General features: G+C 43.3%; 1 protein-coding gene across 1 annotated transcript; it reads left to right on the top strand.

The window, feature by feature from the left end:
* Positions 1 to 1,182: 1,182 nt before the first annotated feature.
* TXNDC8 (thioredoxin domain containing 8) lies at positions 1,183 to 24,383 on the top strand. The gene is made up of 5 exons (XM_037036221.1): positions 1,183 to 1,206; positions 5,302 to 5,406; positions 11,825 to 11,884; positions 13,658 to 13,723; positions 24,321 to 24,383. The coding sequence occupies exons 1-5, from the start codon at positions 1,183 to 1,185 to the stop codon at positions 24,381 to 24,383; spliced, it is 318 nt and encodes a 105-aa protein (XP_036892116.1).
* The last annotated feature ends 278 nt before the right edge of the window (positions 24,384 to 24,661 follow it).

Raw genomic sequence — 24,661 nt, 5'->3', positions numbered from 1 at the left:
GGGTTGCTGGTCGGGTTAAGGTAATCAGGGCCAACTCTGGATTTAGGGCTGTGCCACTCCCATTCCAGCTGCGCAGTCACTGTAGAATAGAGCGGGAGGTAGATTTGCCCACAGAAAAGTGAGAGTATTCTTGTAATGGAAAGTGTTCCTCCATTTCCCATGAATGCAGGGAGGCAACTGACAGATATTCGCCACAAAAACCCACCTGGTCCGTGGCTGTACAAGACATAGTTGTGACTATGCATGTTCTCTATGCATGCAATTTCATGCATGTTCTCTAATGCATACAAAGAGAGGCAGGAAATTCATCCTGGGGTAATTCATCCAGGACCCTGACTGTTAGGGAAAACCAGAAAGAAGGATTTTGCTAGTTTTGCTTTAAGACAGAAATCTGCTGTTTCTCACTGTATAGTTGTTTTTGTTGCTCTGAAGAAGATTTGGGGAACATTAGCCATTTGTTGGGGGGTTCTAACACTAAATTCTGAAAAATGACAAACCAGCATGTACTCAGGGTTCGGTAAACTGCCGCTGTTTTTGTAAACTGAGAATGGTTTTTAAAAGATTGTAAAAGCAAAGATTGTGCAGCAGAAACTTAAATATGGTCTATGAAACCTCAACTATTACTGGGTCCTCTTCAGAAGAAGTTTCCAGCCCCTGATCCAGTGCACAGAAGTGAAGTTTCTTTACCTCTTATTACAGCAAAATGACAAAGTTTAGGCAATCCATGACTCAAAACCAAATTTACAGGAAACCTATTATAGGATTAAGGCATTCGCAATTTCCTTGACTGCAAAACAATCGCTTCAAAGTCCTAAATGGAAACAACTTTCATCTATTACTAATATCTTGCTTCTTTCTCATTGGGTGGCTGCAGGGCTGGGGGAAGGAGAGAGGCACGTGGGAGTGGACGATGGGGGGTCAAGGACAAAGACATTATTGATTCCACAGTCAGCTGTTCTTGGTTGACCACCCATCAACTAATTGTTGTGGCATAAAAACAAAATTCGCTCTGCCAGAGTTCTAGGTTCTGAGATGTCATGTTTAATGATGTCATAGAGAAATTACTCCTATATTCCAGCTAAGATCTTGTAATTAATAAGAGACAGCTACAACCAACTGAGCCTTCAGTTGAGCCAACTGAACCAACAAAAGAGTTTTGTCAGCACTTTCCAGGTGTAAATCATGGTGCAGATTATTAAAGATGAGGCAAGTATTTATTCGGCTTCATCGAATATTTCCAAAGAGACCAACTTGAAAACAGATGTAATCAACTTTAAGATTTATTTCCTCCACCCAGGACTCCATTGCTTTGTAACAAGGGGGGACTTTAAGACCCCTGCTCTTTGTCCTTTACCTTGAAGATGGCACTGTCTTAGCAAGGGTGTCCGACCCATGGCCCACAGGCCGTACGTGGCTCAGGGTGGCTATGAACGTGGGCCAATACAAAATCCTAAATTTGCTTAAAACATTATGAGATTCTTTTGTGATTATGTGTCACGATGTATTTAATGTGTGGCCCCAAACAACTCTTGTTCCAGTGTGGCCCAGAGTTGCCAAAAGGTTGGGCACCCCTGACAGAGTGGCCAAAGGCAAACGAATCAAGGGTTTTGTCCCTCCCTGATGCTCATGTCTTGCTCGGACTCTAGCAGACTCCAGGCCAGCCCCTAACATATCCCATTTTGTACCTGAGCCCACCGGGCCTACCTTAACTAAGGGAAACTGCGCAAGTAAAAGAGTTCGCATAGGTATCCTATTCTGGGAAAGAGAACAGAAGGGACATGCCTATGGAGTGGGCAGGAAAAATGGTGGCCAGTGGTATTTCATAAAGCCACTTGGTATATCCATTGCCCAATGTCACCACCACAACAAACGTAAATGCAGAGACAGGCCAGGGATACTTCTTTGTTTATAAAGAAGAAAATTGCCTCTAAAGGGGAAGCTAAGATCATCCAGGGGTGTGATGGGCATTAGAATCCAGGCTTCACTGTAGGAGGCCCAGGAGCTGGACCGACGTGGCGAGGGCAGAGGGCCTGGGTTACCAGCGCCCTCGGAGTCTGACTTTTGACATTTTCCCCAAATGCAGCTGTGCAGAAGGTCACAAAAATGAGACTGACCAGACTGAGAGGAAACGTTGCCATGTAACCTTGTCAGAAGCCAGCCACGGCTCCCTGGTGCCCCACGAGACTTTTTAAAACATGCAATACCTGACTTTAGTCAGGGACACTGACCTCTTTTCCCTAGACTACCAAATTAAAAAATGACAACAGCCAACACAACAATTGTGGCAGGCTCTGGCCAGCAGACCCTTGCCCGGACAGGCTTTTATTGTTTTTCTATTGTGTTTATTGATGATTCTTACATCAAAGAAGGATTTAGTACCTATTACATAGAATATTATTGTCTATATATTAGGTGCAATCAAGGAAATGAAAATAACAGGCAGAGGGGAATGGCAATAAGCTGATCAGTTCTGTCCTTGGGAAAATTCACACAGGCTTTGGAAATTACCTTGAAGTCAGACAACACACATTTGTTATTTCAGAGCAGGGTGATGGAATACTCTTTTAGCAGGAGCAAGCCATCACAGTCTGGATGCATTTTCTAGGCCTGATTCCCACGGGAAAACTCGGTTTGAAGGTCTGGCTCCTGCCCACCACCTCGCTTCTGTAGGTTTTCCATACAGAGCTGAGTCGCATTTGTCAGACCAAAACAAACCGATACCCTACAAATAATAGCCGCCAGTGTGAATGAGTCAAAATTATACCTATATTTGTCAGATCAGCAAAAAATACATTTTCTGGTGTACCACAGAATTTTAGTAATTAGTTTCTATGTGCCAGGGGATGAAAAAGGTTGAAAATCACTGATGTACGCACGTGTTTTAAAGCAGCACACATTTGCCAGTGCTTTCAATGCTTCTCTTTTTCATTTTCTGTGAATCTCACGGTGCAGCCCGTCCCTGAGAAGCCTCCGCACCCCTGAGAAGCCCTCTCCATCTCCTCCTCAGACCCCTCTCCTGTTGTTTCCCCCTTGCCTTTATTCAACCCCCCTTCTCACCGAGGTGGGCCTCGGCCACTCAGACTATAACTATAATCCCACTTCTGTCCTTTCTTCCTATTTCATTTTTTCTCCTTTTTTCTTTATCAGCAATGATCACCAACACACTACGTATTTTACTTATTGATCTTACCAGCAATCTTACCATCTGTTACCCCTCTAAATTATAAGCTCCATGAAGGCAGGGGATGTTCTGTGTGTTTTTCTGTCCACGGCCGCCTCCTGGCAGTGTGCCCAGTACCTGGCATGGAGCAGGCCCCAGCAGGTGCATACCAAATCAATACACACTTTGTGGGGGCATTCCCTTCAGAGAACTTAGCCAAGTCCGAGGTGTCAGTCCAACTACGCCAGTTTACACTCTAGCAACTGCTGAGAGGTGAAGGGTGTTGACAAACAGAGGCTCGGCGTGGCTCTCTGACAAGTTAATTGCCTCATATCCGAGAGCAGTGATTTTCAACTCATTTCATCTCCTGGCTCGTATAAACTAATCACTCAAGTCCTGCAGCACAACAAAAAAATATATTTCTTTGCCTATCTGACAAAAATAGGTATGATTTTGATTCATTCAGCCATTGCTGTGTTGGCTGTTGTCATTTTTTAAATCTGACAATCTGAGAAATAAAAGGGGTCAGTGCCCCTGACTGAACAGTCAGGTATTGCATGTTTTAAAAATTCTTGCAGCGCACTGCTTGAAAATCTCTGTCCAAGAGGAAAATTGGTAAAGGAACAAAGTATGTCTTTTTTTTAAAGATTTTCTTTATATATTAATTGATCTTTAGAGAGGGAGAGAAACATCAATGTATGGTTGCCTTTCATGCGTCCCTTGCTGGGAACTGGCCTGCAACCCAGGCATGTGCCCTGACTGGGAATCAAACCGAGATCCTCTGGTTCTTGGCCTGTGCTCAATCCACTGAGCTACACCAGCCAGGGCTAACGAGGTATGTCTTTTTTGAGCCATCAGCTTCACCTGCTTGAAACTAAACCAAACAGCAATGAACACGTCAAGGCTCACCTAGTGCAGAGCAAATGGCCCTTCTGGTAGAATTTACCACTTCCCTAATTCCAGTAGTAGGCCCCTTGACTTAATCCAATGGGTGATCCCGTTCCCCTTGTCTTAATGATTGGTCCAGGGATGAGCATGTGATACAATAAGGGCCCGAGAGAGAGAGAGAGAGAAAGAGAGAGAGAGGTTGAGCCCCAGTGCTGAAAAGAACTTCAGAGAAACTTTGTGTAGCCATTGAGGAAAATAGACCCTGGAGTCAGGCTGCCTAGTTAAGCAACCAATACACCACTCGCCAGCTGGCTGAGCATGAGAAAATTCATCAATTTTCTTTTTTCATCTGTAAAATAGAGATAATGCTAATAATACCCACTCTACAGGGTGTTTTTAAAGACTAAGGGAGAGAATACCAGGCACAAAGTAAGTAAACTGCTATTATTACAATTCCAGTCAGGAATTGTAATAATAAAGGGAAAACTAAATCTGGACCCGAACACTAGCTATATTAGCACATCACTCATTCACTAACTAGATACTCCATGATCACCATGGAGGTTCCACGGAGGCAACAGGAGGGAGTCAGGATGGGTTCTGTAGGGGCTTGATAGGCAGATAAACCATGCACCTACAGTCACTGTTGACACAGCAGCACTTGCAGACACAGTGACATGAGGTCCCAGGAAGGGAAACCTTATTTTACTTAGACGATATGGACAGTTGGTGGAAAATTTACTTAAGACGTTCAGCAGGAAGCAGGTCAAATCCTTAAACATATGGTCTGTGTGATAGCTTTAATACTGATCACTTCCCCCAAACTAAACAAAACAAGTGATTCAAGATGTTAGAGTCATTCCTCTCCTTTTAAATTTCACTATTTCTGCATCTTTAGGTCCTTGTTTGAAAACTCAAATATAGATGTTCACATTAAACAACCGTTCACCCTCCCCACTCAACCCCTCATCTCTCACTGGCCAATCTCAGTTTCTCCCCAGAGGTAAAGAACCATTTCTAACAATCATTTGGCAAATAGGCTCCTAATTTGGGGAGTCATTTATCATCATATGTACTTAAGAAATAAACATGTATGACCTCAGGGACATTTGGGAAAGTTTGGGCCAGCAGGAGAATGATGAGATGGGGGACCCGGGTGAGGTTTGGAAGAGCTAACCTATCATTTTATGCTTTGCAAAACTTTGTGAGTTTCCGTGATTATGCACATTTCCTCATTTATATTCTGGTTTCAGGATGAATTCAAAACATTTCTGCAAACTGCCGGATGCAAACTTGTGGTGGTTGAATTTTCAGCAAAATGGTGTGGTCCTTGCAAAAGGATTTACCCTCTTGTGCATGTAAGTATCACCACTCTCTGTTTCACAGTTTTAGAAGGCATTTAAAGTCCCCAAATATTTTTCACAGAAAAATCTTAAAAGTTTGGCACTTAAGAGCCATTATGGAATCATAGTTTTGGAAACATCTTGATTAGCCTGAATATAATATACCAAGGTCAAATTCATTAGAACACACACCAAAAGATGAAGAAGACTGTTTATCTATGGATAATTCTGCAAGGAACATCAACATGTACAAAAGAAGACAATTGTACAAGTGAACGGATTATTCATAATAAGGACATTTGATACCAAAGTGCCTGAGTTCAGCACTTCTAAATATTGGAATAAATTTCAGATAAACACGAAACATGGTTTTAACTGTAATTTAAAAGAATAAACTACCCCCAATTCCTCAACCCTCTTACATATTCCTTTTGTATCTTTGATCTACTTTATAAAATAGTTTGGTAAAATATTCTACTTAGTAGAATATAATCACATACTTATATTCAGGTATTTTCCACATATACATTTGTTCAAGTTTTTGCAGGTCTTCAGATTATGATTTTAATGTCTATACAATGTTTTTATTTATTTAATTTTTCTATTGCCTTATTTTAAAAGTTTTCACCATTTTACCTTTTAATTTTCAGTATAACATGCTGCAGAAAAAACTTCAGGGCATTTTCTTCTCATTTTTCCTTAAGTACAGAAGTTTCACATTTACAGTCAAGTTTGTGAAATCTAGTTCTTCAAAAAGAAACAAGTTGCCATTTCTCTACAGAAGTGGAAATAATCTGGTTTATTTTTCAGTGAGGTTTCTAACATTTCAACTTTTTGACTTGAACTCTTGAATCAACCTGAGTTAATTCTATCCACAGTTACAACCTTTGACATTTAATTTAAAATAAACTTAGAATCAAATAGAGATATTGGCTGTATGACATATGAACATTCATGCTGTGCCTAAAATTCTTGAAATATCAAGATGCAATATTAAAATATCTGACAGAGCCCTCTATTCTGACACTCAAAACTCTATGAGAATCTCCAAAGTTCAGCTTCAGGAGGATAAATATACTCACATGTTACAGAGCCAAAGCTGATCAAATTCCAACAGCCATCCAGAGGCATTTCATACAACACAATGAAACCTAAGGCTTGGTTACCTCTCCCTTCATACCTTTGGGCTTTAAGGGCAGTAAGAGCTTTGCTGCTACATCCAGGCTCCAACAGCCTCTCCTAACTCTTTTTTTTTTTTTTTAAGATTTTATTCATTTATCTTTAGAGGGGAAGGGAAGGAGAGAGGGAGAGAAATATCAATGTATGGTTGCCTCTTGTGAGTCCCCTGCTGGGAACTGGCCCTTGATGGGGTCTGGCCCCTGCTGGGAACTGGCCTGCAACCCAGGCATGTGCCCTGACTGGGAACTGAACTGAACCACAATCCTTTGATTCACAGGCCCGTGCTCAATCCACTGAGCTACACCAGCCAGGGCTACCTCTTTCTTTATTGTAAGTCACAGGTAGTCCTGTGGAGATAAATCTTTGTGAATTCATATAATTTGAATGTGCCATCTGTTTTCTCTTGGAGTCTGACTAATGCAAACATAGTTTTTAAATAAATTTTGGTGCATCCATACTGTGAAATACTGTTCAGATATTGAGAAGAATCAAGTAGACTCATATTTCTTGAAGACAGCACAGTATTAAGTGTAAAGAGCACAACTGAAGAAAATTTGTAGATATGGTTCCATTTATGTAAAATAGAGACACACACACACACACACACACACACACACATATATATATATATACACACATATACACACACACACATATATACAGAGAAAAAGGAGCAGAGGATGCATATCAAATTTTTTTCTGTGATGCCCTGGCTGGTATAGCTCAGTGGATTGAGCACAGGCCTGTGAAGCAAAGGGTCTCTGGTTTGATTCCCAGTCAGGGCACATGCCTAGGTTGTGGGCCAGGTCCCCAGTGAGGGGACACATGAGAGGCAACCACACATTGATGTTTCTCTCCTTCTCTTTCTCCTTCCCTTCCCCTCTCTCTAAAAATAAATAAAATATTTTTTAAAAGTGTTTTCTGTGAAAAGGAGTAAAAAATTGAGGGAAGATTATGAATAGGAGAAGTTCATGTTTTGCTCTGTTTTTCTTACAGTGTTTGAGGATGTATTCATGTATTGTATGTAATATTTTAAAAACTCATAGTACATAAGGGGGTTGGAGAAAATACTTTAACTTCCTCTAGGTCTCTTGTCAATCAGAGATCAAAGCAGGAAACAAAACCCAAATCAGACAGAGAAGGATTTTACTACAAGGAGTTGAATGCTTATAAAATCACTGAAAGGCTGAATGAATGGGCCCTGGACTGGGTGAATTCTTCTGGACTGGCACTCTGTGAGCTCTTTCCAATCACCACAGACCTACCTATAGGGATTCTAACTTTGCCATAATCAAAAACAGGAAGATGGGAGCCACCACTGGAAGAAAAAAAAACCACAGAGCAGCAATCGGGAGTCAGGAAGCTACTGCTGCCACTGCTGCCTTCGGGCATCAGGGAGCTAATGGGTGACACTGGATCCGAGTCCGGCAGCTGCTGCTGCCTCCAGCACAACTGCCTTCCGATACCTACCATCCTGCTTTCTAGCAGGAACATCCAAAAACAAACAGGAAGTACCTTCTGTCTTCTGCTGCCTTCCAAGTCTTACCTGCATGAATCTCACTGGTAAAACCAATTTTCAGCCAGAACTCTAGCTGCAAGGGAGTCCAAGGAATCTTCACCTTTCGTCCTTTCTAGGCTCTGAAGGAAAGTGGGATGGAAGTTAGCTAGCTAAGCCTTTACTCAAGGAAGAAGAAGAACTCAAGATATTTTAGACACTCAAAAACTGTAAGTTTACAACCCAAAGCATCTCTGCTAAAGGGTGCATTGCAACAAGAACAAGGTGAATTATAAGAAAATGTGTTTGTTTTTTTTAAGGTTTTATTTATTTATCTTCAAAGGGGAAGGGAAGGAGAGAGGGAGAGAAACATCAATGTATGGTTGCCTCTGGCTTGTCCCCTGCTGGGAACTGGCCTGCAACCCAGGCGTGTGCCCTGACTGGGGAATCGAACCACAATTGTGTGTTCGCAAGCCTGTGCTCAATCCACTGAGCTACACCAGCCAGGAGAAAATGTGGTTTTTAAGAAGTCATTTAAAACTTTCAGTATTGAGTAAATTCCACAGTCCCATTTGATCACTAAGAGCAGGGGTTGCAAATGTTTTCTGTATAACACTAGAAAATCAATATTTTCAGCTTTGCTGGCCATATGGTTTCTGCCATAACTACTCAGCTTTGCTGATATAGCACAAAAGCAGCCAACATTGGATTGGATAAGCTGTGTTCCAATCAAATGCTACTTAGGAGACCAGGTAGAGATCTGGCTTTGGTAACCAGGGCATAGTTTGCTGACCCTGGACTGAGAGGATCACCAGGCATAGACCCCAGAAAGAGCATTTCTAGAAAGGTAAAGGTTATAAATTTGTTGAGAAACTGCATGGTGTGATCGTGCGAAGGCAGGTGTCTTTGAGGCTAACTTACAGTGTACACAAAGGAGCTTCAGAAAGGAAGCTGAGGCCAGATCAAGAAGGACTTTGTCTAATAACTTAAGTTTCTGTACAGTCAGAAGAATTTAAAAAAGGGTTTTGCCATGATCAGATATGGGTTTTAGAAAATGCTTTGAGCACTGTTACTTAAGAATGGGTTGGAAAGACTGAAGGCAAGTAACCCAAGCTGAACAATAACCTCTATTTTGGAGATTTGGTGGTTTCTGGGAGGGGGGGGTGGGTGAGAAGGAAGGCCAAATCCAGGAGACATTTTAGAGTTAAAATCAACAGAATAGGTGACCCAAAAGTAACATTAAATATGAGGAAGAACAGAGCAGAAGGAAGAGCTGTTGTTAGGAGCTGGGGAGAGAAGTACTAGGTAGGCGAAGTAGTGAAGGAAGGCAATGCCCATCCGAGAACTCCAACTCAGCAAAGAATCCTGTCTCTACCATGTCCTCTGACTCCTACTTGACAGAAAACTGAAAACTGCCACATACCTGTGCATTTCCTGACACACTTGGGAAGCTCTGAAAATTTCATAAATTGAACTGATCCTCACAGGTCAAACCCATTGCCATGACCCCGGTAGGGGAACATCCATACATCTTCAAACTTGAAAAGAGCAAGTCATTTGCCCTCGAATTCCTGGGTGACACCATTTTCCTGCCAGGCATTGAGATGCTGTCAATCAAAATCAACAACTTTCTTATCTGAAAAGTCCTCTAAAACTCCAAAAGCCTTTGTGGCTATTATCTGAGAATTGTCCCCCAATTTCACCATCTTAATGAGCCTCTGAGGAAGGAACTCCCACTTCGGTCACAATCCATGGACCAACAACTGGAGAGAACCCTCCAACAGAGCCGTGCTCATCTCCACTGCTCAGCCCGCTCCCCCCCGCGTCTTCCTTCTTCTCCGTGGGCACATCCCCCAATGACAGCTCCACCCCTCACGGCCTGCCCTTGGCCAAGCTCAGCAGACCTTATACCAGCGGTCTCCAACCTCCTCCACATCAGGGACAGGTTTCGTGGAAGACCATTTTTCCACTGGGATGGGGGCAGGAGGTGGAGCTCAGGAGGTAATGCCAGGGAAGTTTCGTTCACTGACCCACCACTCGCCTCCTGCTGTGAGGCCCCCATTTGCAACGGGCCGCCGGCCCCTACCACTCGGAACTCTGCCTTCCACCATGATCAGAGAGAGGTCACATTTGAAATATGGATGTACTTGAAATATGATGTTAAAGCAAACAAGTCAATATGCTATTAAGTGTCCCTAAAGTATGAACACAGCTGTCTGGGGAAAAAAAAAAAAACAAAGCAGGACCTGACAGTTACAGGCTGTTCCTGCCGCTGCGTCCACTATGCCCCTACCCCACCCATCACTAACACCCCACCCATTTTTGGCAGCGGTCACAGACACTGCCAAAAATGCTTCCAGAATGTGGAGAGCAGGGCTAAACTAAGATAGTGTCTGACCTGTCATCTAAGAAGCCATGTTTAGAGCATGTGCCGTCGAGCAATGACTCAGAGGAACAGTGCAACCCTGGGAGCAGGGGCAGTACAATGTGGGAGAAAGCATGTGCTTATCCAAGGGGTAATACCCCGCTCTCAGAGCATGCGCAGTGGGGTGACATAACCAGCGTGTGCTTACGGAGGTGGCACGAGACATTTATTCATCATAGGATGATGGAGCGTCACATCCTACAACATTAGGAAAGCAAAGGCCGTCAAACAGCTAAGAGGGAGAGAACAGGCACGCTGCTGCCCTGACTACCCCTCTCCGCGCTGACTCTGAAGCCGCTGCAGACTCTGGCCACAGCTTCCCGGACTTAGACTCTGATCCGGGCTCTTGGGATTCATTATCCCTCAGTTCTCTTGTGTGATGTTATTGCTAATTGTTTATGAGTGATTATTAGCCTTGTTGGGTTAGTACAGATTTGGACTGAATCTGCTTTAATAAAAGCTGAGTGAAGGGCATAGTCACCTGTGTGGACTCACTGTTTTTCCTTGATGTCAGCGTTACCTGTGGGGCTCGTGGCCTTATAGGTGGCCTGACCCTTTCGGTTCCTAAGGCCTGGGTCAGACAACCTGAGCAGGAGATGGTAAGGGATGGGGGCGGCGTTGGGGACTGACTTACAGGAAAGACGATATCATAAAATGTTTGATCAGGACACAAAACACATGGAGAGAATGTTGTTTTTCTGCCTCTCACCTTCCATTTTTCTGCAAATGCTTCCCATTGGCAGAACTTAATTGGAAGACAGCTGGCAAAGGATCCGGACACCGCAGGTTCGCAGTGCAGTGCAGAGTAAAGCTCAGGGGATGGCAGTGGGGGAGAAAGCAATTAGGCTAATGGTCGGCACAGGTATTTGTGGCACCTCAGCCGTTAGAGCCTGCCACCACGCGCCGCATCACCACCTGCAAAAAGCTTAGCAAGAGGGAGGTAAAGGCAGCGTTTGGTATTTGGTTCAGAGGTCTGCGTTTTTCAGACCACTGAAAAGACTCTCCCCCCAGAAAAAGCTGCTATCTCTCCCTCCGTCTCACCAGGTAAGTCGGGGTCCACCACGTACTTTTTTCATTATTCCTTTGCTTTGTGTCCTTTCCCAGCTTCAAAACTCTAATCTTCAGTTAGATTCTTAAGACTCTGGTTCTGCTGCTGCCTTTTGCTTGACCTTGGCATTGAAATATCTTGGTGCTTCAGGTTCTAGGCCAGAATGATGCTTAGCTGTTTTGGACATTTGTTTGTTTCTTGCTTTTGCCAAAAAAGACACTTCCAGTGTGTAATTTAATATTAACACTAAGCTAAAAGGGAATTTTTATGCTTTTTCTTTTTCAAGGCAATGTCTCTGCAATACCAAAATGTATTGTTTGCTAACGTGGATATTGACGATTCTCGGGTAAGAATTTTAAATCTTTCCATGCAGGCATGTAAAATCTGAGTGTAACTTCACTGAAAGCACTGTCTCAGTGATTATAGTCAATTTAAAGGCAAGAAGAATTGCACAGTTCTTTGTGATAAACTGTTGTAAACTCCCTCATATGCTCTAAAATTAAAACAAAAATTTTTAATGGCAAACATGCATCTCTCCTGCTGCCCCTCCCCCTCGTACAAAAGCAGGTTTCACTCATCAGTCTCTACATTCTTCACCACTTACCCTGGACTCTGCCCCAGGAACCTGCTCAGCAGAGTTGCTGGAGGCAGACAACACCACTTGGTTGGTGCTGAGCTCAGAATGAAAAGTGAACTTCACCCCTGTAATGGACTATTAATCAATTTCAAAGTCAGTGCATTACAGACATTTTAATCTATCTTTCTTACTTCTTGCTGTATCTTTTTTCTTTTTTTGGTACAGTGTTTTTAAATATCACAAGAAATTCCAGGAAATCTTTCCTTCGTGTCCCTAGAGCCTTTCTTTCTTACCCACCCTCCAAAAATAATCGGCCGAAAATCCTCAAGTGATGCCTTATTATATACACAGAGTGTGACTACAGAGTTATTCTTCCTAACATTTGTTTTATTTGTAATGAGGAAAAGTAACACTAAGTAGTGACCTAATGCAAACATCAGAATTTGAGCTTTAGAACAGCCAAAGAATATGTGACTCAACCATTCTGCTCTTTAATATGTTTTCTTCTCTCATGGGTATATATCTGGGAGTGGAGTTGTTGGGTCACGTGATTCCTCTATGTTTAAGTTTTTAAGGAACCGGCAAACCATTTTCCGAGGTGGCTAAACCATTTTGCATCCCCACCAGCAACATATGACACCTGATTTCTCCACATCTTGGCTAACACATCATTGTTTGCCTTTTTAATTGTAGCTCTTTGGCTTTTAAGGTTAAACAAAATGCCCAATTTTCTTTCCAGACAGTCATTTACTTATTACTTGTTGCCATGGCCATTATCGTGGAAATTATCATTTAATGTGAGTGTGCACATGTGTGTGAGTGTGCATGGGAAGTGTGGCAGTAGCAGGAGAGAGATTTAGTACAGTGAGTGATAAGTGTATCACGGAGAAAAGCCCAAATCTGTTGATCCTTTGGGTGATTTTCTTTTAACTCTAAACAAGAGACACAAAAACTACCTTTGAGAGCAGACTGTAATAGATTAAAACAACTGAAATGTTGACATTTTTCCTTTTTTTTTTTTTGCTCCAAATTTTTTACAAAGATGGGCCATGGAAAGAGTAGGCTTAAAAAAAGAAACACGTAAGCCTTACTTAGAATGCTAGACCATTATGTCATTCCATATCTCAAGTGCAAGTTATAAAGATACCTTTACTCTTCTTTCTTCCTTTTTCCCCCCAATGTTCTCTCTCCATCTTGGCTTCTACTGGGTCCCTCTGTAATCTTCTTCTGGTTCTTTTAAACAGAGCTCCTTTAGTCATTCAATGCATTCTGTTTGGCCTCCTTCCCTCACGTCTCTTTCTCGAGGTGAGAAAGCTCTTTCTGGGGTGAGAAAGCTCACGGATGCTGGGAACAGTCATTGTCTACTCTAACGCCCCTGGAAACTTTGGGGACATGTCAGAAAGTTCCTGGTAAGAGAATCTTAAGAATGTCAGCTGTCCCTGAGCTTTTAGGTAGGCCTTCTGAGAAGTCACCAAAGTCCATTTTTGGTACAAAAAAGAGGCTATCAAATTTTGACTTTGTGCCATTTCTTTTCTTTCCCAGGAGTTGGCCCAAACTTGTCACATCAAAGTAATACCTACATTTCAGATGTTCAAGCAAGCCCAAAAGGTATGTTTCCATGATAAATTGGCAAAGTTGAGATAGATTATAGAACCATCAGAATCTAAAAAAGAAAAATAGATTGAAGTATTCTGGATGGTTTAAACAACTGAGTTTATTTTTAATACTTAGCAATGTAATTCTTATCCCTGAGCTTTACGTATTGGCAAGGAGTTTTAAATGCATGAAGGATAATAAATTTCCCCATTCAGACCACCTGAGGAGTCCAAATATGTAAGAAATACCCCACTGTTATCTCTATCTGGGGCAAACCATTCAGAAAGAATCTTACCCCCCAAAAAAGACATGATGAGATTCTCATACAAATGTGTACAAGTTTGAACAACACTCAAGCAACAGAGTTAAATAGTGTTTCCAAGAAAATAAAACTACCTGTTCCCTCTCTTGAGTTTTTACTTGAAGATTGAAGCCATTTAATGTATGCAGCCTCAACCTCCCCCACCTACATGTCAAGTTCTTTGTGGCATCTTTTGTTATCTTCTTCTCATCTGCCTCAGAAATAAGGATGCTTTCTCCTTCTAAATCCATTCTGTCCACTGTGTCTTTTTTTGTTAAGATTTTATGTATTTCTCTTTAGAGAGGAAGGAAAGGAGAGAAGGAGAGAAATATCAATGCATGGTTGCCCCTCGTGAGTCCCCTGCTGGGAACTGGCCGGCAGCCCAGGCATGTGCCCTGACTGGGAGTCGAACCCTGATCCTTTGGTTTGCAGGCCCACACTCAATCCACTGAGCTACACTAGCCAGGGCCATCCACTGCACCTTGACTGAATTCTTTCTATTCTTTTCTAGGCTTCCATTCACTGGCAATATCATATTCCATCAGGCCTTTTTTAAAAACACAGTGTACAAAAAGCCTTACGGTGATTCCTCCTAGAACACAGACTTCGGAGAGTATTCACCTCTCTTGAAAATATGATTTGCCTCCCGTAGCCCATGTCCAGGCATTTCCTAACTACCACCCCCACACGACCTTATGCTTTCAAGGTTTTGTTATTCTGTCTTGCTCTTGATCCTAGCTCATTTCAAATATTTTCAAGATACAGAGAATATAAACAAGCTAAAATAAGTTAAGCCATTATGTCAGCGATGCAGGGCCATGTCGGGCGTTCCTCGGTGCTAGAAGTTTCACCCAGAAGTCGGCTGAACATCTGGCAGGAATGCTCTGGGAACAACAGCTGCCACTGTTTCACAGCTTTAGGGCGCAGGGCAGCCAAAGCCAATTGCAGTCAATAAATAAGGCGGGTTCGTTCCTTTCTGCTGTATTTCTCAGTGTTTTCACCTGCGGTATCACATTAGGTTCCAGTAACGTTAATGGTAGTAGAACCTAATAAAAACCTAATAAAAAAATAGTGCATTCCTGTGGTGGGGCATTCAAACATTGGCTGGCTTTTGTAACCAGAATATTATGTTGTATTCTAAGTAGTTCATCAATTTGGTTTACAGACCCTCTTAAAAGCCAGTAAAGACTAATAGCCCTCTCTAGCAGAATGCACTCAGTGCACCTGTACTGACTTGTGCATATAATACCAGGGTATTCGATGGGCCTCTGAAGCCAGTCAAGAGATTCCCTTGGATGATACCTCTGGTTCCACATCAGAGTTGGCAGATGTCCATGGGGGAGGGGAAGGTAGAGGAACAAAGACGTAGCAACAGTTGGCTCCACCTTTCATTCTTTGATAGAATAAAATGCACTCAGACTTCTCACAAGAGTGATGGGTTATGGGTACGTAGATAGGTGACAAATGGGTTACTCACAAATGAATAACTCAGAAGAACTGAGCTCTCATATTGAGCGAGAGGAAACTTTGCCTTTATGCTTGTGGAGCCCAAGGTTCTTGCTGGAGTCATAGAAGTCATTTCTCACAAGCACCCTGTTTGACATAGGCACAGAGGGGAAAGGAATTCCAAGAAGGCAGCAACACTGTGTACTAAATAGAAGACCATTTTGGAAGCAGGGGTCAGGCAGGGACCATAGGTGAGACAATGGCAGTGAGGAAGATGGTGGCCCCTGAAAAATCACTCTCCTGAATGCTCACCGTTCAAGTTCACAAAAAGTAGTGTTTGACCCACCCTCTAAAAATAGTGTCTATAGCTAATTCCTGCCATCTTTGGAGTCAGATCGCTAGCATTGGTGACCGCTGTAGGTTAGACCAAGGTCTGCCTCCTACTGGTGAGAGACCTTGGAAGTGTGTCTCTTGAGGCTCAGTTGCCTGCTCTGTGAAATAGGGACTGCATCACATGTGTTTGAATGACTGTCATGAACATTTATATAAGGTGCCCTAGCATTGGACTTGGCACATGCTGCAAAATGTAGCTGCCAGTAGAGCCCCGGGATCTACCTGTACACCTATTTTCCTGAAAATGTAGAAATAAATAGAACTTTAGAAATAATAGTTATTAGAAATCCCTAAAGCTCTTTGAATAACTACAATATCCATCTAAAGTAAGTCATCCTAGCATGAAGGCATTACCTACCCAGTGACATCCAACCTGGTAAGGACTGTTTTAGACACAGAAGTGTTCTCTGCATGAGAAGGGAAAATAAGAACTCTCACATGGTTGTCAGGGTACCAAAGGGTGCAGATCCCTGAAAGAGGTTTTATATCAGCCCATAAGCTGATACATGGGAAAAGATTAATTGACAAGAGGACGCAAGAACTGAGTGCAATGGAGGCAAAGTGCAGCAACCATCTATCACCATGTAGCAACCTTTACCACCATTGCCAAAGGGACTGCTCTCGGCTGTAGCAACTGAAAGGCAGTAATCACTTATGCGCCTCTGTTCTCCAGGGCAGGGATTAGGGTGAGGCGAGTGAGGCAGGATATTGCAAGTCTAAGGTGGAAGGAACCCTGTCTTTAGGTGAATGTTTCGTGTTGTGTTTATCATGGGGTTTTGCATTAATTTTTAATACTTTTTAAAATGTGTTAAAATATTATTTTTCTTGAATCCTGAGTTTCTAGCACCCCTTAAATTTGCATCTTAGTCCAAGCCCCATTGTTCTCTGAATATTAAATTGTTGAAAAATGGGTGATCCTCCAGAAAAACTTAGAAGTCAATGGCAGCCTGTCCTCATAGCTAAGTTTTATCACAGCAAAGAACAGAGAGTAAAACAGCAGGAAACAGATACACATTGATGGAGTTTGGAGAGGTTCAGCACAGCCTCCTGATGTTCTTTCTTGTCCAAGAAATGTTCTCTAGAAAGAGTATTCTCTCTAGCAATGAGTTTTAGGGGCATGTGTAGAATGTCTCTTTTGAGGTTCAGGGGCTGGGATCTGTATGTGGGGACTGGTCACACAGACATATCCTGCTAGGCAACCATTGCTACATGGCTAGCCATGACGGTGGAAACTCAGGACCCCCAAAACAAAGCCAGGTTCACATGACCAATACTGATGTTTATACAAAGCAACTGGACAAGCCCCTGAGTAGTGGTCCTTCACTCCAAACTGACACAAGGTCCGTCCAGAAGGTATCCAGCTATGTGATATAAGAAATAGAGATATTTATTGAAGAAGATATGAGAAACATTGTATGTAGGACAATGATGCCTCAGTCTCCATCAAAGTAGGCACCTTGGGACCTCACACAGTTCTCCCAGTCACCATCAGCTGCCCCATTGTATTTTCCTGATTCTCATCGACAGGCTAAAATCTCTTCCCTTTCAAAGCTGATTTTAGTTTGGGGAAAAGCCAAAAGTCACAGGGCACCAAATCCAGGCTCTAGGGAGGGCTGAGTCACCTGGGTAACTTGATCTTTTTCCGTAAAACTCTGTGTGAGATGTGATGCATGAGCAGGTGTGTTGTGGTGATGAAGCTGCCAATCACCAGCTGCCCATAGCTGCAGCCTTTGGAATTATCCTAATAGTTTCCACAGAGGAATGTTCATGCTTCACACAAAATTTGACACAGATCCATTCCTCTACTTGCTCAATCATTTTGAATGCGATGGCCACACAGTACACATGCTAACTCAGTGATGTCTATTGCCCCCACTGACTAAGACAGTGGAGTCACCATTGTTCACACATGTGCCTTCCAGTCCACTCTCCTTGGCTGTCAATTTATATCAATGCACAAACCATTCTTATTATATAAACAATGGTTGGACTTTTTCTGGACAGACCTCATATAATAAAACACCAATCTCTAACACAAAGGAAACTCAGAGGGCTGCATATTCTGAATAACTGGTGAAAGTTCCATCATGGTTCTCTTGGAGACATGCAAGGCGCAAGCTCCCGGGTCTGCTGTGTGAACTCTTTTCTTCCATGGCATGAAGTCGAAAAGCAAATGTCACCTGTGTGTTAAGCAGCAGAAGTGCCAGGGAGTGCTAATCACAGGGCATGGCTTGTGCCCACATCAACACACTTCCTGCTGTCCCTTGAAAACTGACTTTCAGATGACCCATCTCTGGGAGGTTTGGGGCAGCAGAAGAGAAACCTATCCACCAGATGAAGGTGATATTGCTGCTTTTCACAGCTATTGATCCCCAAAAGTGAGGGCAGAGGGTGGGAGCCTTTGAGACCTATCTGTAGAAAGTAGAACTTAGGCCCACATGGGATGTGTTTTCCAGAAGAACACAGGGGGAGAGCAGACCTGTCTCTTCAGTGGAATATCCCCCAAAAGGGAGAAGATAGACATGAGCTCTTTCCTTCATGTAGGTGTAACCGATAAGCTTGCCTCTGAACTTGGACAGACGTCAGGGAAGGGTTATACGACTTGGAGGAAAGTCACAGAGGGAAAACACAAGCATACTTTCCCAGCACTTCAGAGTTGAGCAGGTTTTCCCGGGGAAACATGAGGAGCACGTGCCACTGAAGGAAATGGCTCCGGAGTCACCCCCACACTCCATCCCATACTCCTAGTGATGGGCAGAATGACACTTCCTCCAGCCAGTGTCCACAAATACTTTTCCTATTCCAGTGTGGCTCCAAATGAATTCCCACACTCAGCCACGCCCCTTCTCCCCTTCAACCGAAAGCCATACTGAGTCACGATCTGGCTCTCAGGCAGCTTCATGTGCGTCCTCAGCAACTTCAGCTGATGGCAGATAATAAGGGTCGGCAAACTACGGCCCAGAAGCCAAATCTAACCCTCCATCAGCTTTTGTAAAAAAAAAAAAAAAAAGGTGTCACTGGAACACAAACATACCCATTTGTTTAAACATAGTCTGTGGCTACTTTCGCACTATAATAGATGATCTGAGTAGTTTCAACAGAGACCAGGTGGCCTGCAAAGCCGAAAATAGGTACTATCAGCCCCTTTGCCAAACAGTGTGTCAATCTCTAACACACAGAAGACGAAAAGCACTTTAGTCATTATTTATGCCACCAAGGTTCTCATAAACATATGTAGGCAGAGTTTCAACATGCAAGTAAGTTAGTAATTTATTGAAATCTCACTAGTGTAATAGGATGAGGAAAAGGCCAGTGTAGGTTAGGAAGAAAATGAGATAATAGATTGCTTTTACGTGCTTTGTTCTTGAATTCACACCCATATAATTTCAAGCTGTTTGAAACAGGCTGTTTGAAAGAGGCCCTGCCTGACTTTTTGGTTGGCTTTTTGCTCAACGCCAAAACGCCTTAACTGAGCTGCTGTTGTGTGCAAGGCCTCCCCTGGGTGTTGTGAAAGCCAGAGGGGAAGTGTACAAACACCTGCACCTTGACGCAGATGGTTCTGGGGAGGAGTGGCTCTGGGGGGAGTGGTCAGAGAAAAGGCCGGGATAGAAACAAACCGAACTTAACCTTGTCTGCCTCCCAATAGAAGGTTAGGGTACTTTGAAAAGTTTTCTTATCAGACACATCCTTTCCATCTTATCCGTGAGACTTGCTGCCTTAGTAAATAAACCCTTCCTTTAAAAAAAAAAAAAAGAGCATCATACTATTACAAATGACAAGATTGTACTGTATATGCAAACTTTCTACTGTACATACAAACATCCCCCCAAAATGTCTTGCGTTGGTTGATGGGTTGAGATTTCTTTTTTTTTTTTTGGGACTGTTCCTGTTGCTGTTGCTCTTAGGATTTTGTTGTTGTAACTGTTTTTAACCCAGTACAGGTGTCTGAAAAGTCTTTTGAGCTTTCATGCAGCTGGTTCAAATAGAACGTTAGTATTCACTCAACCACACTGCATATCAACTGTCCAAGACATTTTCTAATTGTTCTATGACTGCGGCATTAGGCAGACACCTGAACTCACACTCTCAGAAGTCCCTTCATCAGGAAGGGACCACTGTTTCCAGCCTCTTTGCACTTTCCCAGTAACAGGAATAGACTTTCATAGAGGATATACAGAAACACTGCCTCTGGCTATAGCTGGATAGGTAAGTGGGGAAGTTCACTCCATTAGCCTGTTTTTATGTGTATTTGAAAATGTCCAACTAAAAAACCTTTTTTAAAAAAACTGATGGTAGGACATGGCTGTTTCTGTTATGCAAAGATAGCCACCCTGTGTCCCCGTGTCTTCATGATCTGGAACTTACACATGTCATTCGCAATCCTTAGCAGAGGGCCAGCAGTCCATGGGAAGTGAAGGCATTGAGAAGAGAGAGGTCAGTATTGCCCTGTGATGCTTCGGAGTAGAGGATGCCTTTGAGAAACACAGCCAAACACTCAGGTTAAAATGAGAAAACATTTTAGGCAGAACGAATGGGTTAGTTGCCTTGCATCCATTTTCTCTTTTTAAAAAAAGGTACTTTTGAAATAAGCTTTTATCAGTAAGCTGCTCTTCCTTCATTAACTGCATTTATCAAGCTCCTATATGCAACACCCGTGCTAGACAGGAGACACAGATGCAACATTTGCTGTTGGTGCACTGGACAGGGAGAGCCCAACGTAGGTCCCAGTGTGAGGATCGTGTGCCTTCCAGTGCCTGAGACTAAGCACTACTCAGAGTCTCAGACCCACATTTCAGTGACAAGACATCAGCTTCACTGGACTCACGTCCAGCCTAAAGCTGTTCACAGATCACCTAGGTGCAAGGCTCTGGGCTAGAAACTAAAAATGTAGAAGAAGGAACAAGGTGCAGTTCCCACCCTTGGACTCATAATGGGGAAGAAAGATAACGAAATCATCTCTTTGTAGTGGAATGCACAGGGTACTGTGAGAGCACAGAGAAGACTTCAGGGCAGGCTTCATGAGTTCCATCGGAAGGATGGTTAGGATGAGCAAGTGGGAAAAATAGGAAGAAACAAAGAGATATAATAAAATAGCATGGCCGTGCATCAGGAATTGTTTGATCATAATATTACAATAGTATGAAACGACTAAGTTATTACTAGAATATGAACTTCATGAGGGGCCTTTGTCTGGTTTTCTGCCTTATAGTAGGGACTGATTAAGTCCCAAGTTCATGTGTTAAATGAATTTATCTGGAAAGTGTTGCTAGAGTTTATGGTCAAGAGTGGCGTAGAGGTATACAAGGCAAATATCAAGAACTCCACGTAAGAGACTTGGACTTGATGATGATGGAGAAACATTGAAGAATTTTACAAAGAATGATAGCATGCCTGGAATTGTGTTTTTTTTGTTTGTTTGGTTGGTTGGTTGGTTGTTTGGTTTGGGGACGGGGGGTAGATTCAAGGGTTAGAAGGAACCTAAGGGGCACAAAACTGGAGACAAACAAATTAGAAGCTGTTGCCTAAGTCCAGGCAAAAGTTGATGCGTTCAGTGACGAATCTAATCCCACCTAAAGCCCCCAGAATGGCTGACACGAAAAAGACTGGCAGAACCAAGTGCTGTCAAATGTGGAGCAGCCAGAATACGTGTGCTCTGCCGGCAGGGTGTAAACTCATGCCATCACTTTGGAAGCCCGTCAGGCACCTCCTAGTAAAGCTGACCTCAGTAATCCCACCTTGAGGGACACAACAGAGCCCAACAGAAATGAGTGTTCGTATGTCCTCAAAGATGTCCCCACGGAGATGTGGGAACGAATGTCCCCCGCAGCACTGTTGTTCTAAGCCTGACTGGATAAATTGTGTGAGAGTCGTGAAGCAAAATAATTATTTTTAAAACATGAAAAGTGAATGTGCTGCCACTGATACAGATAAATATCACTATGCTGAATGAAGGAAGTCAGATACAGAAGAATACCTACTGTAGAATTCCATTTATGAAGGTTTAAACACAGACTGGAATAAATGATGATGATAAACCCAGACTAGTGGTTGCCTCTGGGCACAGGGTAATGACTGGGAGGAAGGGGTCTGGGTACCGGTGAAGCTCAGTCTCTTGACCTGGACATGGTTGTGCGGATGTGCTCTCTTTTGTAATAATTCTCCAAACCGCATGCTTATGATTTGTGCAGACAGTTTGCACAATCGTCTGAGTGTATGTGAATTTTTTTATGTGGCCTTCGTCTTCTGGCTCGGATAACAGGGTGGGTGATGGTGCCTATACAAGGTTCAATGTATCTAAAGGGAAGAGGAGTCCAATTCCATAGTAGCAGAGGCTCTTATTGCACTTGTGGCTCCTGGCTGCCCTTGGTGGCTGTCCTGGTGTCGCATCATAGGCTGCCATAAATCCATGGTCATGAACATCACCGCCCCCTGGAAATCTGCTTCAGGGTTGTGCCCTCCTATTTCCCATCACCACAACTCCTCAAGCTTGTGCCATCCCTGAGTGAAGAGCAATCTCCTCCACGAGGAGAAACCCTTCTTTAGGGAGCCAAACTCTCTTTGGCTCCACAGTGCCCTTTGGTGGTAAGGAAGGTCCTAAAATAAACAGGCATAATCAGACCCACTGAAGTTATTCCCATAAGGATATGCATAATGCCTTCTTACAGACCACGGCGGGGGCCAGTGGGCTCTCCAGAATTACATGACGGTGGTCATGGGGAGCAGACATGCCTTGGGAACTTCCCATCCCTTCCTTGCCAGTGTCCCTCTTCTGCTCAGCTTCACACGTTCCTTCACTTCAGTTGAGCCATTCTAGAAGCAGAGGAGTAAAGGACGGGAATCTAAGACAGGAACCAGCAAGAAGGACTGCAGACACGGTGCCACTGCAGACGTAGGGACACCTGCCTTTCAGCTCCCAGGGGCAAAGACAGAATAAGACTGCGGTTTCCGCCCTGCACTCCAGCCCAGCATTGGTGAGAGACAGAGGGTGAAGCTCCTTTAAGACCAGATTGAGCTGTCTAGGGAGTCCTGCTGCCTCCAAGTGAAAGGAAATTTAAAAAGCATTCCCCTCTCTCTCAACTCCTGGCTTAGGGGACATGCTGCCTCGTCATCATCCCTGGCTTCCTGGGAACGGACTTAGCACTTTGGTCACTTAGCTAAGCTTAGTACCTTTTTCCTGCTCCCTGACAAGTTCAATCATTCAGGTGGCCAAGCCCTGCCTATGTCCTTGCCAGGACTCCTTCCTTATCTTGGTACCGGCTCTGGCCTCAGAGGATTATGAAACTCTCTTCATGCCTAGAGCCACCATCCAGCTGCCATCTGACTCTTAAGCAAGAGAGACTCTCATAGACCCTTGCTGACACCCTCCTCCCCAGGTGGTCAAGGCCAAGGCCAAGGCCAAGAGAACTTTTTATAGAGGAGATGACTATCAACCAGACAGCCCAGATAAATCATGAAATTCTGCACCCACACTTAGGTAAACCTATTCTCAAGAATCAAAAGAGCAATTTGCTGCTATAGAAGTGGATTCCTGGGCAAGCCGGTAAGTGAAATGGGATTGAGACAGAGTCACAACACAGGGGTTTACTTTAAAGGAACAGAAGGAACCGTGATGCCCACAGGCAGCACCCAGACTGAGTGCTGGGGAAGCAGAACCATTTCATGTGGGAATTGCTCCTTCTCTGCTGCACACTGAGCGGGGAAGTCACTCCGAAACTTGTCCAACCCCCCGCCCAAAGTCCAAACACTATGTTTTGGCTGCTGAAACCTGCCTCACTGGAGACTCAGTCTTCAGCCAGTCCCAGCTCGGCTTTCCCACACTGTTCCTTCTTTCCAACTGCCTCAGACGATTGGTACTAAAATGACAGTGAACAGTCAGGTCTTTAACTTTCCTACTTCATCAACTGTAAGATGCTCACTGAGAGATGCACCGTCATTTCATACACTACAGAGAAGTGTTCCAAATAAAATATTCCATCCTCCGTGAAAGGCATCCTGATTCAGAGATATGAAATTCTGAAAAGAAAATGTGCCGCTTAGAAGCAATTGATTGCAATGCTGTCGCCTGGGCAAAAGTCAGGGAGTGGACAATCACAAGCCATTGGACTTCAGGAACTCATGTCTCTGCGTCAACACGTCCTGAATACCAATGGATAAAAGTTCAGACATTTCAATGACTGGGTTTCCTCATTTTCAACAACTTTATATGTTTCAGATATTAGTGTAGAGGAATATCATGGCAAATTGTATAAAACTAGAAAAACACTAGCATAAACAGTTTTGGAAAGGTGCCAAACAATGAAAACATCATGAATTTAATGTGTCCAATGCATATTTATATTTAAAATATCTTGTCGATGTTGAAAATGAACAGAGGATAATTTTACAAGCAGGAATGAAACTCCTAAATGTTTTAACATCTTTGCTATATTTAAGCCAATAACTATTTCACCTTTGTGTATTTGTGAACAGATTTTTGAATTTTGTGGAGCCGATGCTAAGAAATTAGAAGGGAAGATTCAAGAACTAATGTAAGCTGATCTCCAAGGCAAAATACACTTGCAGCATTCCAGAAGCCCACAGCAAAGTGTCCGTGTTTTTATTTCCAACAAATATTGGAATGTTGTACTAGCCTCTTTCCCAATGCTTTATATGTTGAATTTCATATTGCAATCTCACTGCAAATTCCGTAAAAGCCTTGACCTCTCAGAGGTTGTGTCATTCCCGTTGTCAGCAGGAGTGTCCAACCTGCAGCCTGGGGGCCTCATGCAGCCCAGATGGCAGTGAATATGGCCCAACACAAAATCATAAAT

The sequence above is a fragment of the Sturnira hondurensis genome, unplaced genomic scaffold (assembly GCF_014824575.4).
Source record: "Sturnira hondurensis isolate 20B ecotype Veracruz unplaced genomic scaffold, ASM1482457v3 Scaffold0022566, whole genome shotgun sequence".
Classification (NCBI taxonomy): domain Eukaryota; kingdom Metazoa; phylum Chordata; class Mammalia; order Chiroptera; family Phyllostomidae; genus Sturnira; species Sturnira hondurensis.
This window is presented reverse-complemented; position numbering and strand designations above follow the sequence as displayed.

What these genes read in the sequence shown, in the direction of transcription:
- TXNDC8 (XM_037036221.1), top strand. Translation starts at nt 1,183, where the DNA reads ATGGTGCAGATTATTAAAGATGAG. An exon ending in TGCAGATTATTAAAGATGAG is followed by an intron (nt 1,207 to 5,301) that starts GCAAGTATTTAT and finishes TTCTGGTTTCAG; the next exon opens with GATGAATTCAAAACATTTCT. An exon ending in TGGATATTGACGATTCTCGG is followed by an intron (nt 11,885 to 13,657) that starts GTAAGAATTTTA and finishes TTTCTTTCCCAG; the next exon opens with GAGTTGGCCCAAACTTGTCA.